The 14005-nt window shown below is 48.2% G+C and overlaps 1 protein-coding gene across 1 annotated transcript in view; it reads right to left on the bottom strand.

Moving 5' to 3' along the window:
• The window catches only part of szt2 (SZT2 subunit of KICSTOR complex), an 80924-nt gene that overhangs the window by 64307 nt on the left and 2612 nt on the right, over positions 1–14005 (bottom strand). The window contains exons 4-22 of the mRNA XM_069193946.1: positions 13310–13480; positions 12880–13014; positions 12093–12255; positions 11601–11707; positions 10809–11019; positions 9849–10019; positions 9055–9286; positions 8336–8465; positions 7753–7898; positions 6997–7149; positions 6116–6230; positions 5679–5884; positions 4888–5124; positions 3092–3170; positions 2464–2552; positions 1518–1686; positions 1180–1294; positions 794–910; positions 472–672 (exon numbers count right to left, since the gene is read on the bottom strand). Of these exons, the coding sequence (XP_069050047.1) occupies positions 472–672; positions 794–910; positions 1180–1294; positions 1518–1686; positions 2464–2552; positions 3092–3170; positions 4888–5124; positions 5679–5884; positions 6116–6230; positions 6997–7149; positions 7753–7898; positions 8336–8465; positions 9055–9286; positions 9849–10019; positions 10809–11019; positions 11601–11707; positions 12093–12255; positions 12880–13014; positions 13310–13480 (2947 nt within the window). The remainder of the gene's footprint in view (positions 1–471; positions 673–793; positions 911–1179; positions 1295–1517; positions 1687–2463; positions 2553–3091; positions 3171–4887; positions 5125–5678; positions 5885–6115; positions 6231–6996; positions 7150–7752; positions 7899–8335; positions 8466–9054; positions 9287–9848; positions 10020–10808; positions 11020–11600; positions 11708–12092; positions 12256–12879; positions 13015–13309; positions 13481–14005) is intronic.

Below are 14005 nucleotides of genomic sequence, written 5' to 3'. Positions count from 1 at the left end.
GCTGTTGTACCCTTAACCAAATCATCATTATAATATTCTTTTCTTTGGTCTACCTCACACAGTTTCAGTCTCAGGCTCTGGGCACTGTGCTGTACTGCTGACGGAAATTAATAACACTTCCTGCAGTCCTCCTACAGCTCCAACATGCCTGACAACACTGCATACTAATAAATGTCAACACCACAAATCAAAACTGCAAAGATTTGGGATTAAAGCTTCTTGACACATGATTTTTTTCCCCCTAGAGAGCTGTTGAAAAAAGTACAATCACTCTCTATTAATTCACTATGAATAATTTGACTGCGAAGTTGTGAGGGCAGAAAATACATTTGGAGCTTTTGAATTTTTCTTTTTAATCCTGCAAGAACACAGTGATAATGGATTAGGACGCCTGAGGAAATGCTACTTCCTTACCAACACAAAAATAAAACGTTCCAAAACTTCACTGAATCAAAGGCTTGCGGTCCATACCTTTCATCACAGGCAGAGTAAAGAGGGGGGCGTGGCCATCGCGGTCCCTTTGCAGGATGTGCTGCACAAAGGTCATGTGGTCAGAGTCAGCCAATGGGATCTCGCGGTCACTGAGGTCCTGCTGCAGGCACCCATGAAACAGGTCAAGCAGAGTCTCATTGGGCAAAGAAGGCTCCGTCTGGAAGGGCTCCTCTTCCTCCGCTGCACGGCACGAAGAAAACGTATTCCGGCAAAGAAAAACAGAACATGCAGTATCCAGCTGGGTATCCAGGGTCCGCGGCTTACGTTGAAAACCATTTCTTTTCCTGCAGAACAGGTTTACCTCTGCCGAGCGTGAGGAAAAAGATCTCAATCTGCTGGCACTTTGGAAGGAGCTCCATCAGGCTGAACTGGAAGGGGACGGTGTGGATACAGTCGCTGCTGCTGATGACATCGGCTGCTTTAAAACATCAACACATGCCATTAGCGCAAAGGCTGGCAAAGACCCTCACAGCATGGGAGCAACAATCTGTAAAGAAAGAAGGCGTGTGACTCCTGTTCTCCTACAACTAGTGGATTTAAATTCCACTGCTTTTTCAAGCTCCAACAATAAAATACAATTAAAAACCATCTCCAGGCTGAACATTTTTGAAAATGCATCCAAGTTCTGTCTTAAAAGCATGCAACTGATTCTCTCTCATTTAATAAACGGTGCTGGTCACTGCTCACCCCCGGGACCCTTGCCTCCACAGAGCGGGTAGATGTAATCCTTATTCTGGCACAGCTGGATCAGGTACTCGAAGGTCAGCATGGTGGACATGCACATCAGGTCTCGCGGGAAAACCTGCACAGACACACACCGAAGCCAGAAGAAAAAGCTGTCGATCCCGACGTGGCGCACCTCACTCCTAGAGTCTCCGCAGAACGAGGTGGCACTGCCGGTGCCCGTCGCTCATTTTGCAGGTAATTCAGTCTCCCAGAGTGGCACAGCACCGACACGCCGCGGTATCAAAGTGGGCTGTCAGGGCAGCAGAGGCCGGGAGAATGAGTGAACGCGTGGGACTTACAGCGTGAGGAATCTCCTGGTAGGTCAAGCCCAGGAAGTGCTTGTGGTTCAGTGTGGGGCTGCAGGCGGTGCCGCTCTGCGGTTCGATCCAGCATTCTGTCACCAGGTTGAGCTCGGTGTCCAGGTCGATAGCCTCCACCTCTGTGTCATTGTCGTCGTCGGTGGAGAAACTGAAGCAGAAAACGAGAACCCGTGGAGTGCAGCATTTAAGGAGCAGAGGGTGAATGGGGAGACAGCGTAGCTGGAGACACAGAACAAGTTGCCACGCCCCTGAAACAATGCAACACAGCCGAGACCCGAAAGAGCCATCCAGATAAGAGGCTGGCCTGTGAAAATCAATCCAGCCATTTTCTCACCTGTCCAACACGGGGACATGGGGGACCCGGAGCCTATCCCGGCAAGCCACGGGCACAAAACAGGACACACCCTGGATGGGACACCCATCAGAGGACACAAACGGACAAACACGCGCACACTCACACTGGGGACAATTTTTTCCACCTCGTCAAAAGGAACATTCGGCAGCCATTTCAAACCCCACTGTGTATCTACACAAAAACAATAATTAAAATTTGGCAGCTCTTTCCATCAGGAGACCCTAATGGGAACAGAGGGAATAATTCCGACTGGAAACATTCCAGGCAGACAGATCGGCGGCTCCACTCAATCTGCTCTACTTAAGTTATCGTGGAGAATCAACTGAGCAGAGCCATAGAAGAATAAAATCAATCAGACACTAAGCTGCTATTCAGTGGCTTGATCTAACTCACAGGGGTGAAGCAATTATAATGTATATACGGCTACATTCATTTACAGAGTGAAAACTTAAAAAGAAGGGATTTAGCAACCCAGTCTTACCCCTAAACGTTTGCATTTCTATCAACCCGTCTTTCAGGAGAAAAGGCATTTGCTCCAGCAATCTCTGCAGCGAGCGGCAGAGTTCCTACCTGTCCTTAGTAGAAGTGGAGTGGGGAGGGAACAGGATGTACTGAACAATGCAGGTGTGGGTCTCTCTGTCGTTGGCCGCTGACGTGTTCTGCAGATGGAAGAAGCGACAGAACAACTTGTTCAGGCATCCCCTCGAGGCCAAGAGCTTTCCATTGCAGGAGACAGACAGGCCGGCCTGATCTGAATAAAGCCATTAGGCACTTCAGCTTCACAGCCTTCTGTTAGACTGCGTGAGGATAATTGTGGAGAATACATTTTTTTTAAAGATGCAGAAGCCTCAAGCCTTCTGATCTAGATATCTGTACAAGGGGGAAAAAATGCTAACAAAGAAATAAAGGCCAGAGCTTAAGCCTACTGATCTGATAACAGGGAAACTCCTCTAATCAAGATCTGTAAGTGATGATGCTAGAAGCTGGAGTTTATCAGAAGCTTCTCCTATCGCAACAAATTTCAACCGAAAGCCGGCTAGTAGTCTTAGTAAAGTTCTCTCCATGCTGCGCTGAAGTAAGTGCATGTCGATATGAAGAGCTGGCTTCTCTGCCACAATGCATCCTGTCTTATGATCTAACCACTCCTTCGCACGTCTGGAGTTTGTACTGTTTGCTCCTGCAGGGAACAATAGCTCACCTTCATCGGCAGTTCTGTTACCATGTTCACAATTCCTTCCCCGCTGGCTGCAAAATGAAACCCTTCTGACAGGCGGATTCTAGACACATACAAAGAGTAGAGCACAGAGGCGTCTTTTATTCTTGGAACATTACTCAGGAAAGGTGTGCTATTTTAAGATGTCATTTGTGTGATGTGTATAAGGAGTGATTTTCAGCTAGTACATCCCCACAAGCAAGCAGCAAGGCTGTGAACAGTTGTGAAAAAAAGTCCAGAGAAAAGCAACCAGGTCTATTCCCAAACTTAAAGGAATCTACAGAAACAGGTTAAAAGAACTGAATCTTTCTTGAGTCTTGAATAAAGGAGACCTAATAAAAGTATTCAAAACCCTCAAAATAAATCCAGTGAACTTCTTCAAAGCCAACAGTGACACACAAACCAGAGGACACAAGTGGAAACTACAGGAAGCACTTCTAAATATATGAAAAGGAAGCACTTATTTACACAAAGTGCTGGGAGATACCCCATCATGTTGTGGAAGCTGATATCCCAGCTTCATGCACTCTCTTCCACCCTTCACCCTTGCACACTCAACCACTGTTATAAAAGATCTTTTTCACTTTATTTATTAGTTGCTTGAAACCCCCGTAACTGAAGTCTTGCACTTTATTTAGTGCTCTTAATCATAAGGGCTAGGTAAAGGCTAAGAGCAACAGAGCATTCAGGACAAAACAGTCGAGCCTGAGAACATGCCTGCTCTACTGAACGAGTTTTGATGACACCTGAGAACTCGCTTTGTTAAAGCTGAGTCAGCATCACCGCTGGTGGAAACACAATAATCAATGAGAAGGAAACCAGACAAACGCTCAAAAGATAAAAGACAGAGAAAAGCCGTCTTGAGCAGACTATCGCCATTGTCAGCAAGCCCCGCACGCAACAGCTGCCCCAGACGCACAGCGCAGCTTCCTTTCAACAGCAGGCCCAGTCATAACCATTAAAGCCACATCAAAGGAGAAGCGCCAATACATCAACATTAACGGTCAGCACTTTGTGAAATGCAGCTCCTCCACAGCCTCTGTGGTGTTCTGCAAGAGCGATGGGAGGCAAGAGGCAATTAATAAAGCTTATAGGTCTCACAAGACTCCGGGCCAGGAAAAAAAACTGACCATGTCAGGTTCTTATCTCTGCATGTGGATTCGGCACAGTGTGAGCCGCTGCACGGGTTACCGTTCTGTGATCCAGTAAATGAGCTGCCACACGCTGAAACAAAAAGCTTCTACCCCTTCCCTTCTCTGTCAGGTCTAACAGCGAATGCTTGTTATCCGAGTAAGCTGTAAACCGCACGTGTACCCCCTCTTTTCGTTCTGCGGCTTTTCTGAAATCCCGATTTATTCTTTTAATTTTGCTGTTCTCTTTAATTTACACCTCAAGGACTAAAGTCTGCTGCGGCTTCAGTAAAACCTGATCTGAACTTGAACTTGAACTTTATTGCCGTATGTAACCGGTGCTGGTACAACGGAATTCTTACTGACAGAAAGTCTCTCGATTGTAAAACAAGTGTAAAAAACAAGACAAAGTGCAAACAGTGCATCAAGACAATGTACAAACAAACAATAGACAATGTGCAAGTAAACATGTAGACAGTTTGAATGTAAACAATACAGACGTGTAAACAATGACTGGAGATGTGCAATAGATAAGAAATCATAACGAGGTAGATGGTGATGGTGTAGGTGTGGTCCGAGGGGGGTGGCTAAATGTGTTCGCCATTTGCATGTTTCTCCTGAAGCTGTAGCTCCGGCGTGCCAGCGGCTTACTCTGTGAGCATGGAGAGGATCTGGGCCACCGCGGGCAGGGGGACGGGCGGCCCCAGGCCGGTCTGCACCGCCCACACCCAGCGCTGGTGGAAGAAGTACCGCGACAGGGAGGCCAGGGTGGAGGACGCGGTGCGGCTGGCCGCCATGGTGAGGGGGGCCGTCAACGTGGGCGTCTGGGCAAAATTCTCCATGTTCAGGATGAACGGGGTCCGATAGTCGGAGGGCAGCTTCTCATACCTGGACAGGTCAAACGCAGTCACGACACATCAAGGGCTGGTTTCCGAGTAAAAGTGGAGGGCAGGTGAGCTCCAGCTGGGATCAAAGTCTTTGCACATCCTGTCTCGATTGCCTAACTTTGGGGGGTCTGGAACCATGTGGACTGGAATTAAACAGCTGGTAGCTGGGTCACGAGTCATGCAAGCAGGGCAACAGGGACAGAAAATTAACACATACGTAGTACCTGATATAACCCTGATCTTATCTGACTTCATTTGTTCGCACAGCAAGCTGGTGCCACAACCTGTGATTAAATCACAACTCCTGTTGCTTACAACAGGGGTCAGCTAGCGCTGTCCGCATAAGCCAGCACAGGAGTAATAGGGTGGCAGAAGGTGCCTGGGAGAGTCTAGTTGGAATTTCTGGAACTGCGTGGTTCGTGAGAGCGGGCGAGCGGACCACATGGCGAGATCGCGAGGGTTCATTCGCGACGGCTCCTGCGTCAGGCTTGACGTGAGCAGACAGTTATAACCTGGCCGGGGAGCGAGATTCCCCCCCCCCCGGGGGCTGGTTACCTGATGAGGAGCTTCTCCAGAGGTTTGTTGAGCACCACCACGCAGGGCCGGTCAGACAGCGTCGGCTGGGCCGGAGGAAGAGGGGGAGATTTGGACGGGGAGGCGTTCCCTAGGATCTTCCTCTTCACCTTGGGCGTCGCTTCCTTGTTCTGCACCCGGTGTGGGAACCGCAGCTGCAGGATCTGCCCTCGGAGCTCATCCACAATCTGCACACGAGACAGGGAAGTCCATACAGCGTGAAGGCATCGCAAACGCATCCGGCACCTAGTGCCACGTGTCTACAGATACAACCATACTGTCAACGTGAGAACATTCAACACAAAGGTGATAAAAATGTGTTTTTCATTCTTCCGGGTAACTGAAAAGGACTGCGGAGTCCCTCGCAGAATCATACACATTGGCCCCCCCATATTCCACACAGTCGTAAAGCCTCCTACCTTGTTTCTGGCATGAGCGAGGGTCCCTATGGGAAAGCCCAGCCTGAGGACCATGCAGGGCGCCTTGGAGATCAGGCGCATCAGGTAGAAGGAGGAAGGGGGCTGATCTGTAGCACTGAGGAAAGAACACACTGGTCTGAAATGGGCTATCAGCCGTGTCTGTCTAAAACCGGTGGCGCTCATGCTCAATACCACAATATTCTCAATTGTGTAGCACTCAGATCTGCACCCCAGCAAAGGAGAGGAAACAGACGACCTGCTGAAAATCTCGAATCCGTTTACAAGATACAAGATCATTTCCTCGGGTGCATTTATTTTTAAAGCTGAAGCTGCCGGTCCAGTTTATGCTATATTGAAACACACACATAGAAACACAACTCTACTGTGTTGGCCTAGACTCAAATACATCGTTCAGCACAGTTTTGGATGATGTTTTACCAGTATGGGATGATTTTGCGACGACGAGACATGAGCGCACGATGGTCACAAGCTCTGCTTAGCAGTCCTTTTCCCATTTACAGAAACCTACTCTGCTTCAATTGCAATAAAATGAACATAGACAAATCCTATTCAGACATGTTGGTCTGCAGCCATAACACTTCACCTTCTCAAATCACGACCTAAATACAGATATCAGGGCACAGTAAACACAAAAACACCCCGTGCAGGTGTTAAAACAAGAGCTTATTTTATACCTATTACTAGCTCCTGTACAGATTTTAAGCTGCACTCCCAAAATTTGTAAATGTCTAGCTAGAAACAGAACCTATTACTTGTTCCTTTGCAGACTACGCTTGCTGACGCAGCTCCCCACCTGAACTACTTTCTCTGGAGACGTCAAACGCTTGCAGTCTAGTACACCACAGCCGCTGGGCGTTTACCTGTATATGAGTTTGATGTAGGAATAGCCCTCCACCAGCACGAAGCTGCTCCAGTCCCGGAGGAGGGAGGTGAGGGCGGTGTGGGAGATACGACACTGGATGGTGCTGAACCGCCCGTTGTTGCCTGGGGTGTGCAGGTGCTTGGGAACAGGGCTGCAACAACAACTGTATTTACGACTCGACATCAGGAGGAGTGTGTCTCGTTGTGCCGACGGAAGCGGCTCCTTACTGGACTGACAATTAAAAAGTCTCTTGGAAGAGTGGGCCAAAAGTCATGATTTGGCAGCAAAAGGGATCTCTGGGCCAGAATCGTGAGTCACAGTAACACGTAATCCAATAACTGCTTCGGATTACTGCAACAGTCTGGCTGCTTTCTACAGCGGTCTAGCAGTTAATGTTATTAAAGGCATTACATATACTTTTTTACACTGGGAGGAAAAGGCCTAGTAGTAACGAGGGGAGTACAGAAGAACGAGAACTGTTTCTTATTTACTGCCAATGACCTCTTCAACAGTCATACATACATCAAAAGTCATACATACATCAACTTCTTCAGATCTTCCCAGGTCTGATCCCAGGGTTTTCCCCCAGCAAAGTGGTTTAATTATCCACCTTCCTTATATATTACCTACCATACCTACTGCCTACTGGCTGAGGCTCTGCAGCAAACACAGCTGAGCTCGGCCCACGTTTAAGGCCCCAGTCCAGCCGAGCTACAGTGAGGTGAGAACACAGGGGCTGCCGACGGCCTCTTACGTGTCGTGCTCCAGGATGATGGCAATGCGATGCATGTGGAGCCACCTTTGCCAGAAGTTGGCATCCATGGAAAGGATGGGCTTCCAGTAGGACGAGAACTGGGATTGACTGGAGTCCTTGGACCCGCTGTGCTGAAGGGACAGCACCTGCGGGGAGGCAAGAGCACGACTCTCACCACGCACTTTCAGACCAGCAAACAGAGCAGGACATGCAAACTGGGATAGGCGAGACAAGGGTTTTGCTTTACGGGACGAACAGGAATTAAAACACCTAGACTCTTATGCATGTGCAAAAACTACAGTTGCAGAGGTTGCCACAACTACAACAACCAAAAACAAAACCATAACCGTGAGGCTTGACACGCAAAGCACAAAACATTTATTTAACCACCAATGTTAAGGTTAAAAATGTAAGACTTTAGAATGTGCCATCACCGAGGCCTAGTGCCTTGTTTCTAGAGTTTCACAGACTCTAACTATGAGTTCTACAGGCCTGTACAACACTGTACAACTAGAACCCTTGTGCAATTCCTCTACAAATAATTGCAAATGAAAACAGCCCGTGGAAGCAGTGCGGGACATACTGGGGTGGTAGATCCTGGAGGAATGTAGAAAAGAGGGACCCCATTTTTAGTGCTCTCTGGGATTGTGTAGTGCTCTGGGATGGAATTAAAGGACTGCAAGTGCACCAGCATCTGATCCGTCTGATTAATGCTGTGGGGGAACAAAATTGAACAGATCTTATTGTTTTTGTCCTTAATCATTTAATATGCATATATAAAACCCCTGAAAAATATTTTTTCTTCGCACTAACACTGCCTTCACTGCAGTGACACCCAAGGAGACGTGAGAAAATTGACTACTGTGGCACATGTTCATGACACGCTCACGTCAACGCTGTGAAACATGCAGTAGCCCATCCGCTCTACACTGGCACCAGCGGTATATTTTCACTTAGCCAAAAAAAAACAAAAAAACATACCCAACCAGAATGAAAGTGTTGATGTTTTTTTTTTTTCTATTAAGACAAACTCTTAAGTGCAATCCATTGCATTGCAAAACATTGCATTGCATTTTCCCCAATAAACTTTTGCGGCAGAAAAGGAACTATCATCAAACCCCACACCCCAGGTGGCAAACCACTTTCCTAAAATTTCTCCGACGTCCCTCCCATCCTCTGGTGTCCCACCCCTTTCCTGGCGTCCAACCCCTTTGCTGGCGCCCTGCCCCCTCGCAGGAGTCCCGCCCCCTCTCTGGCGGCCCAGTGAGAACACAGCGCCGCAGCAGGGCCACGCCTCCTGACCTCTGCAGCGTGGTCCAGAAGCGACGGATGACGGACGTGCGGTAGGGGCTGGCGATGGGCTTCCTCATGGTGCAGCTGATGTCGTGCAGGATGTCGTAGCTCCCCTCCATGGTCACCTCCACCCACGTGGTGCGCTTCCCCGGGTCCAGTGGCCACGACGCCACGGCCAGGTACTCAATCCGCATGTTGTGCTTCCACAGGAGAACCAGCTTCACCTCTAACTGTGTGCCTCCTATGGGAGAAAAACAGCTGGGTTTATAACAGCAGTTGTGCTAGTCAACATTCCAACTTGCTTTTTAAATAGTCCAAAGGCACTGCAGTTCCACTGTTACAGGACTATGTTTCTATCAACATGATGGTCTTAGGAACCCTTCTGTATACTGGACTCAGAAGCTACATATTCAAAGCATGTTTCGTCAGAAACACCTCCATATCTGTTCCTAACGGCAGAGTCAAGGCACTCCATCGTGACGCCATTTAATTTCCTCTTAATTTTAAAGATATCGACTTCTCCCACCGTAACTGAAAATAATGGCACTGGACAGCACGCCGAGCAAGGCTCAGTGCCAGAACCCCATGGATTGAGGAACACATGCACACAAGGCGGCCAACACCATTGTTCCGGTTGAGAAAGACGCTATTTGTAACCCTTCGGCACTATTGGTCACAGGCAGAGTAACAAAGGCGAAGTGTGGTTTCACTTCCTCGTCAAGACACCTGCAGTGCAATCGATTTTGTGAGAGTCTCACAGAAGAGCGCCAGCTGGCAGAGGGGGGAGCCGGCTCGGTCATTACCTTTGGTGAGGTTGATCTCGCGGATGCTGTAGCCCTCCCTCAGCCTCACCGACACCACGCTCACCAGGTGGGCGTGGATCTCCTTCTCGGTGTGCTTCTTCCGGCGCATGGCCAGGGCGGGGTTCCCACTGGCCGACACCAGGTGCTCGTTGAACAGCTTGTGCTGGGAAGCTGAGTCACACCAAGACGGGGCGTCACTCACACAGACCCTGAATTCAGTCGTCACTGCGACAGGCCTAGTCACTCATCTTGACTTCTCAGGTGCCGGAGAGAACTTCTTGCACGCACTTATGTTTTTAAAGGAATCTCTTAGCACCCCAAAACATCCTCAGAAAATATGGCATGTGAGAGAACGTTCACGAGGAGTAACATAACCTACTGAGACAATGCATTTAGAAATGTATATTGAAGGCTCGGGCAGGTTTTGTCATCCTTCCCAAGCTTTCATTGAGAACTCCACCTATACTTCTACTAGACATGTTTTATTCAGTATCCATTTAGCACAACTAGAAGAGCACTGGCGAGGTCAGATGTGCTGCAGCAGTAGAAGGAAACGAAAGTGTCAAATGTAATTGCAGAAATGTGCATTGTGCACTAAAGATAGTGCTTCCTCTTTTGGGTATTTTTAAATCAAAGACATGAGTTTCAGTATTTTCACAAGATATGTGGTGCTGGTGTACTGGCATTAGTTTCAGTCCTGCGTGTCTACTTTGAGCCCAATCACAGTTACACATCGTGTGACAACAGAGGCAAGAGGCAAGAGGCAAGACAAGTGAAGCAACACAAATGATCACCATTCTGCCTGTGCAAGAGCACAATTTTCAGAATACTACGATCTCAAGCAGTGAAACAGCATTGCTCACGCTCTGTGCTTTTATAAGGGACAGTAGCGGTGCGGCGCATGAAGCTATGCCCAGCTCGGGTCAGAGTCGGACCTGTGCCCACGCTCACCGTACGCACCACAGTAGTACTCCGGGTTCATGGACTCTCCGGTTTTCAGAAAGGAGTAGGTGAGGAAGGCTTTGTGATAGGTGTTCATGTCTTGACTGAAGACATCCAGCTCGGGACAGGAGGACAAGTAGGACCCGAAGGTGGCCAGAGAGATGAACTTCATGAGCTCCACGTTGGGGACGTAGCCAAAGCTACAGTCATAGGAGTAGGCCCCTCCGACCTGTCGTGGTGGTGAACAAACAGAGCATGAAGCCCAGCAGAAAGACCCCTCACCTCGTTCGCGTTTCTCAGGAGACAAATGACACTTTTGAAGCTCCTTCTATAGCCCCCTATATTTCATTCCTCCTTGTCTTCTAGACGTTGGACAAAAAGAAAACCTCTCTCATTAGCTTCTAAGATGAGAAACTTATCCCCCCCTAAAGCAATTTAATTTAAAACGGGTAGAGTTTAATTCCAAAGTTTCGGCTACTGCGACGCAGCCCGTAGCGCGGCCTTCAATTCTGCTTCTTCCTTTGCATTCTGACGCAGCTTCCTGCTCTCACCTCTTGATTTAAAACACCCATGAAATTTTAATTGCAACAGCCCAAGGCTTCAAAATCCTGCTAGTGGAAATGATTGAAATAACCACACCCACGGTAATAAATATCTACCGTGAAATTACCTTTACGAATTAAATTACGATTTCACGCGTTCTCGCGCACTTTTAAGGTTTCGGTAACTCTGAAGCCGTCTTGGCAACACCGCTGGGCTTTATCATACAATCAGACATGTTACTGAGTCGCTGACAGCTGCCTTCCCCACCTGAACAAAGGAGCAAGCGATTGTGCCGCTGCGCAGCTGGTTGAGAAGAGTCTCACACACAGCAACATCAGGAACACTGGTGACTCCATCGGTGATGATTATTATTCCTGTGGGAGGAGTAAAGAGAAACTCACGCTACACCCGCTGACCTTCACTCCTCAACATAAGAGGGTCAAAGGGCAAAGGGCAAGTAACACTTATGACAAACCTTATCAGTAATGCACGGTTAAATTAACTGTGCCCTTTAAGCCTCACCTGATAAATCTCAACCAGTGTGCCTCTTCAGCCATTCGTTATTTTGGGGGTTAATTACGTTCTTAATAAATCTCTAAAGACACACAACATTTTCTGAAACGAGCAGGGCACATTGTTGAAACCTCAGAGAAAAAAAAACACTATTCTTTTTAATTAACTCTTAAAATGACGGAGCTTCCTGAATGTCCCGCAACAAGAAGGACATTGCGGAAGGTGTGGAACAGGAAAGGGGATCACCTGCACTGGAGTTGGGGGGCAGGAGCTGGAGGGCTAGTATTCCCTGACGGACCATGCTGACCAGCCCCACGTCGGCAGTCACCATGGAAACGCCCAGCTTCCTGTGGGGCTGGTCTTCCATCATGTCATTCAAGACCCCAGAGGACAAAACCACCCCATCGGACTAAAAAAAAAAAAAAAAAAAACAAGATTAAAGAGCATAAGAGACTTTTAACAAAAAAAATCAAAGATTTCGTTAGCAGCAGTGGTACTGGGAAGGGAGATATCCAAGGAAAACCAGGTTGCTAGTGTAGGTGGTGTTGGTGTATCAGTAGGTGACACTAGTTCTGTCGAACCACCTAATTTCGTAATGTTCCTGCTTTAGGCAAGTTTTCAGAAATTTGAGAAATGCTCAAACTGGGCCCTCCGTGGGCGTGCTCTTCAGGCCAAGCTAGGGTTATGGTTGAGGAAAACCGTTACAGTTTGACTTCTTTCATCACTGTGGTGGAGATTTAAATGATGAAATTATCCATGAAGTCTTCTAACTGCTTCATCCAATGCAGGGTTAAGAAAATAAAATGAGCTATTATTCTCCCAGGATTTTTCTGGCTGGGGGAATCTGGAACAAGCTACCTACCCATGTTGCTGAGCGTGATACCTTGCCTTCTCCCACGATATGGCTGGATGAGATCCTCACAACACTTTACTAGTGGAAACCGAATGGGACGGATGGACAGAATGGCCTCCCGCCGTTTGTAACCTTTCTGACGTTCCGATGGTTTGGAAGGTCGGGATTGAAGTCACTCACCTGCCCCCTCGCTTGTTGGTGCTGCTGTTGGAGGACCTCCGCAATGTTATTCTCCACAGCCCGCAGCTGCTGGTAAACCTGCTGTAGGAACTGGTCCGAGTCGGCCCGGTCCAGCTGGCAGCCCTGAACGAGTACCTACGGAGAAGGGGAAGAGCATCCTTAGCCGAGAAGGCTTGGAAAACGCATCTGAACAGGCACGGCACAATGGCACCATGTGGCTTTTATTATAAACACTTAAGAATCAAGTCAAAACAGCTGGCTGCGTCACTGTTTTCCTCCTGAATGCCTGATCAATACCTTGCATCTTCTTTCCTAATGTCTACACCTGTCAGTCACGCCTGTTTGAGTGTATATTACCAAGGCTCCCCGCCACAGACAGCTCCGTTATCAAACACTTCTCTTCACAAGAGACTAAGGTGTCAGAGATGACCTGGTGAGACTTGAGTCCGATGATGGAGGAGTAGGCCAGGATGGTGATGAAGATCTCTGGCTGGAACACCAAATCAGTTCCCGGGACTTTGAAGGGTCTTGCGAGTCCGGCCAGACACCTAGTGAGAGCGTGGAACACCTCGTCGAAAATCATCTCGCCCGTGCAGTCGTCCTGCCAAACGACACGCAACACGTCGATCAATCAGGCCAACTTCCCTGGAGCCCACCGAGATCCCAAAAGCGAAAGACCCTCAGCACACGGCCAAGGCCACAAGACAAATAACTTGACGAGCATGAAGCCACCAGGCGTTCGATCAGAGAACAAAGAAAAACAACTAAATATACAAAGTATTACTGTCAAAAACTGAGCAATTTTTTCTATGTCTAAAGTAAAGAACCCGACATGATTTCCAAGAAGTTCAGATTTCGTGTGGCAGAAAGACAAGCCCAGACAAAGAACCAGTCAAGTCAAATTGCCGGAGCTGTCCTTACACCATGAGCTTCTCTGTATTTGATCAGTCAGTGACTGGTGTCCAGGCCAGGATACAGCTCCGCCCTGTGACCTGTATGTGCTGGGTAAGGCGCTGGCTCACATGAGCCTCTTGGGATTCACCATCCTACCCTTGAAGACCCACAAACCTACCGGATTTTGCTCCAGAACAGATCCCAGTGAGACAACTACACTCTTAATCGACTT

This window comes from Lepisosteus oculatus, chromosome 9 (genome assembly GCF_040954835.1).
Source record: "Lepisosteus oculatus isolate fLepOcu1 chromosome 9, fLepOcu1.hap2, whole genome shotgun sequence".
In the NCBI taxonomy this organism is placed as follows: Eukaryota; Metazoa; Chordata; class Actinopteri; order Semionotiformes; family Lepisosteidae; genus Lepisosteus; species Lepisosteus oculatus.
Note: the sequence above shows the minus strand (reverse complement) of the source record. Positions and strands in the feature narration are given on the sequence as shown.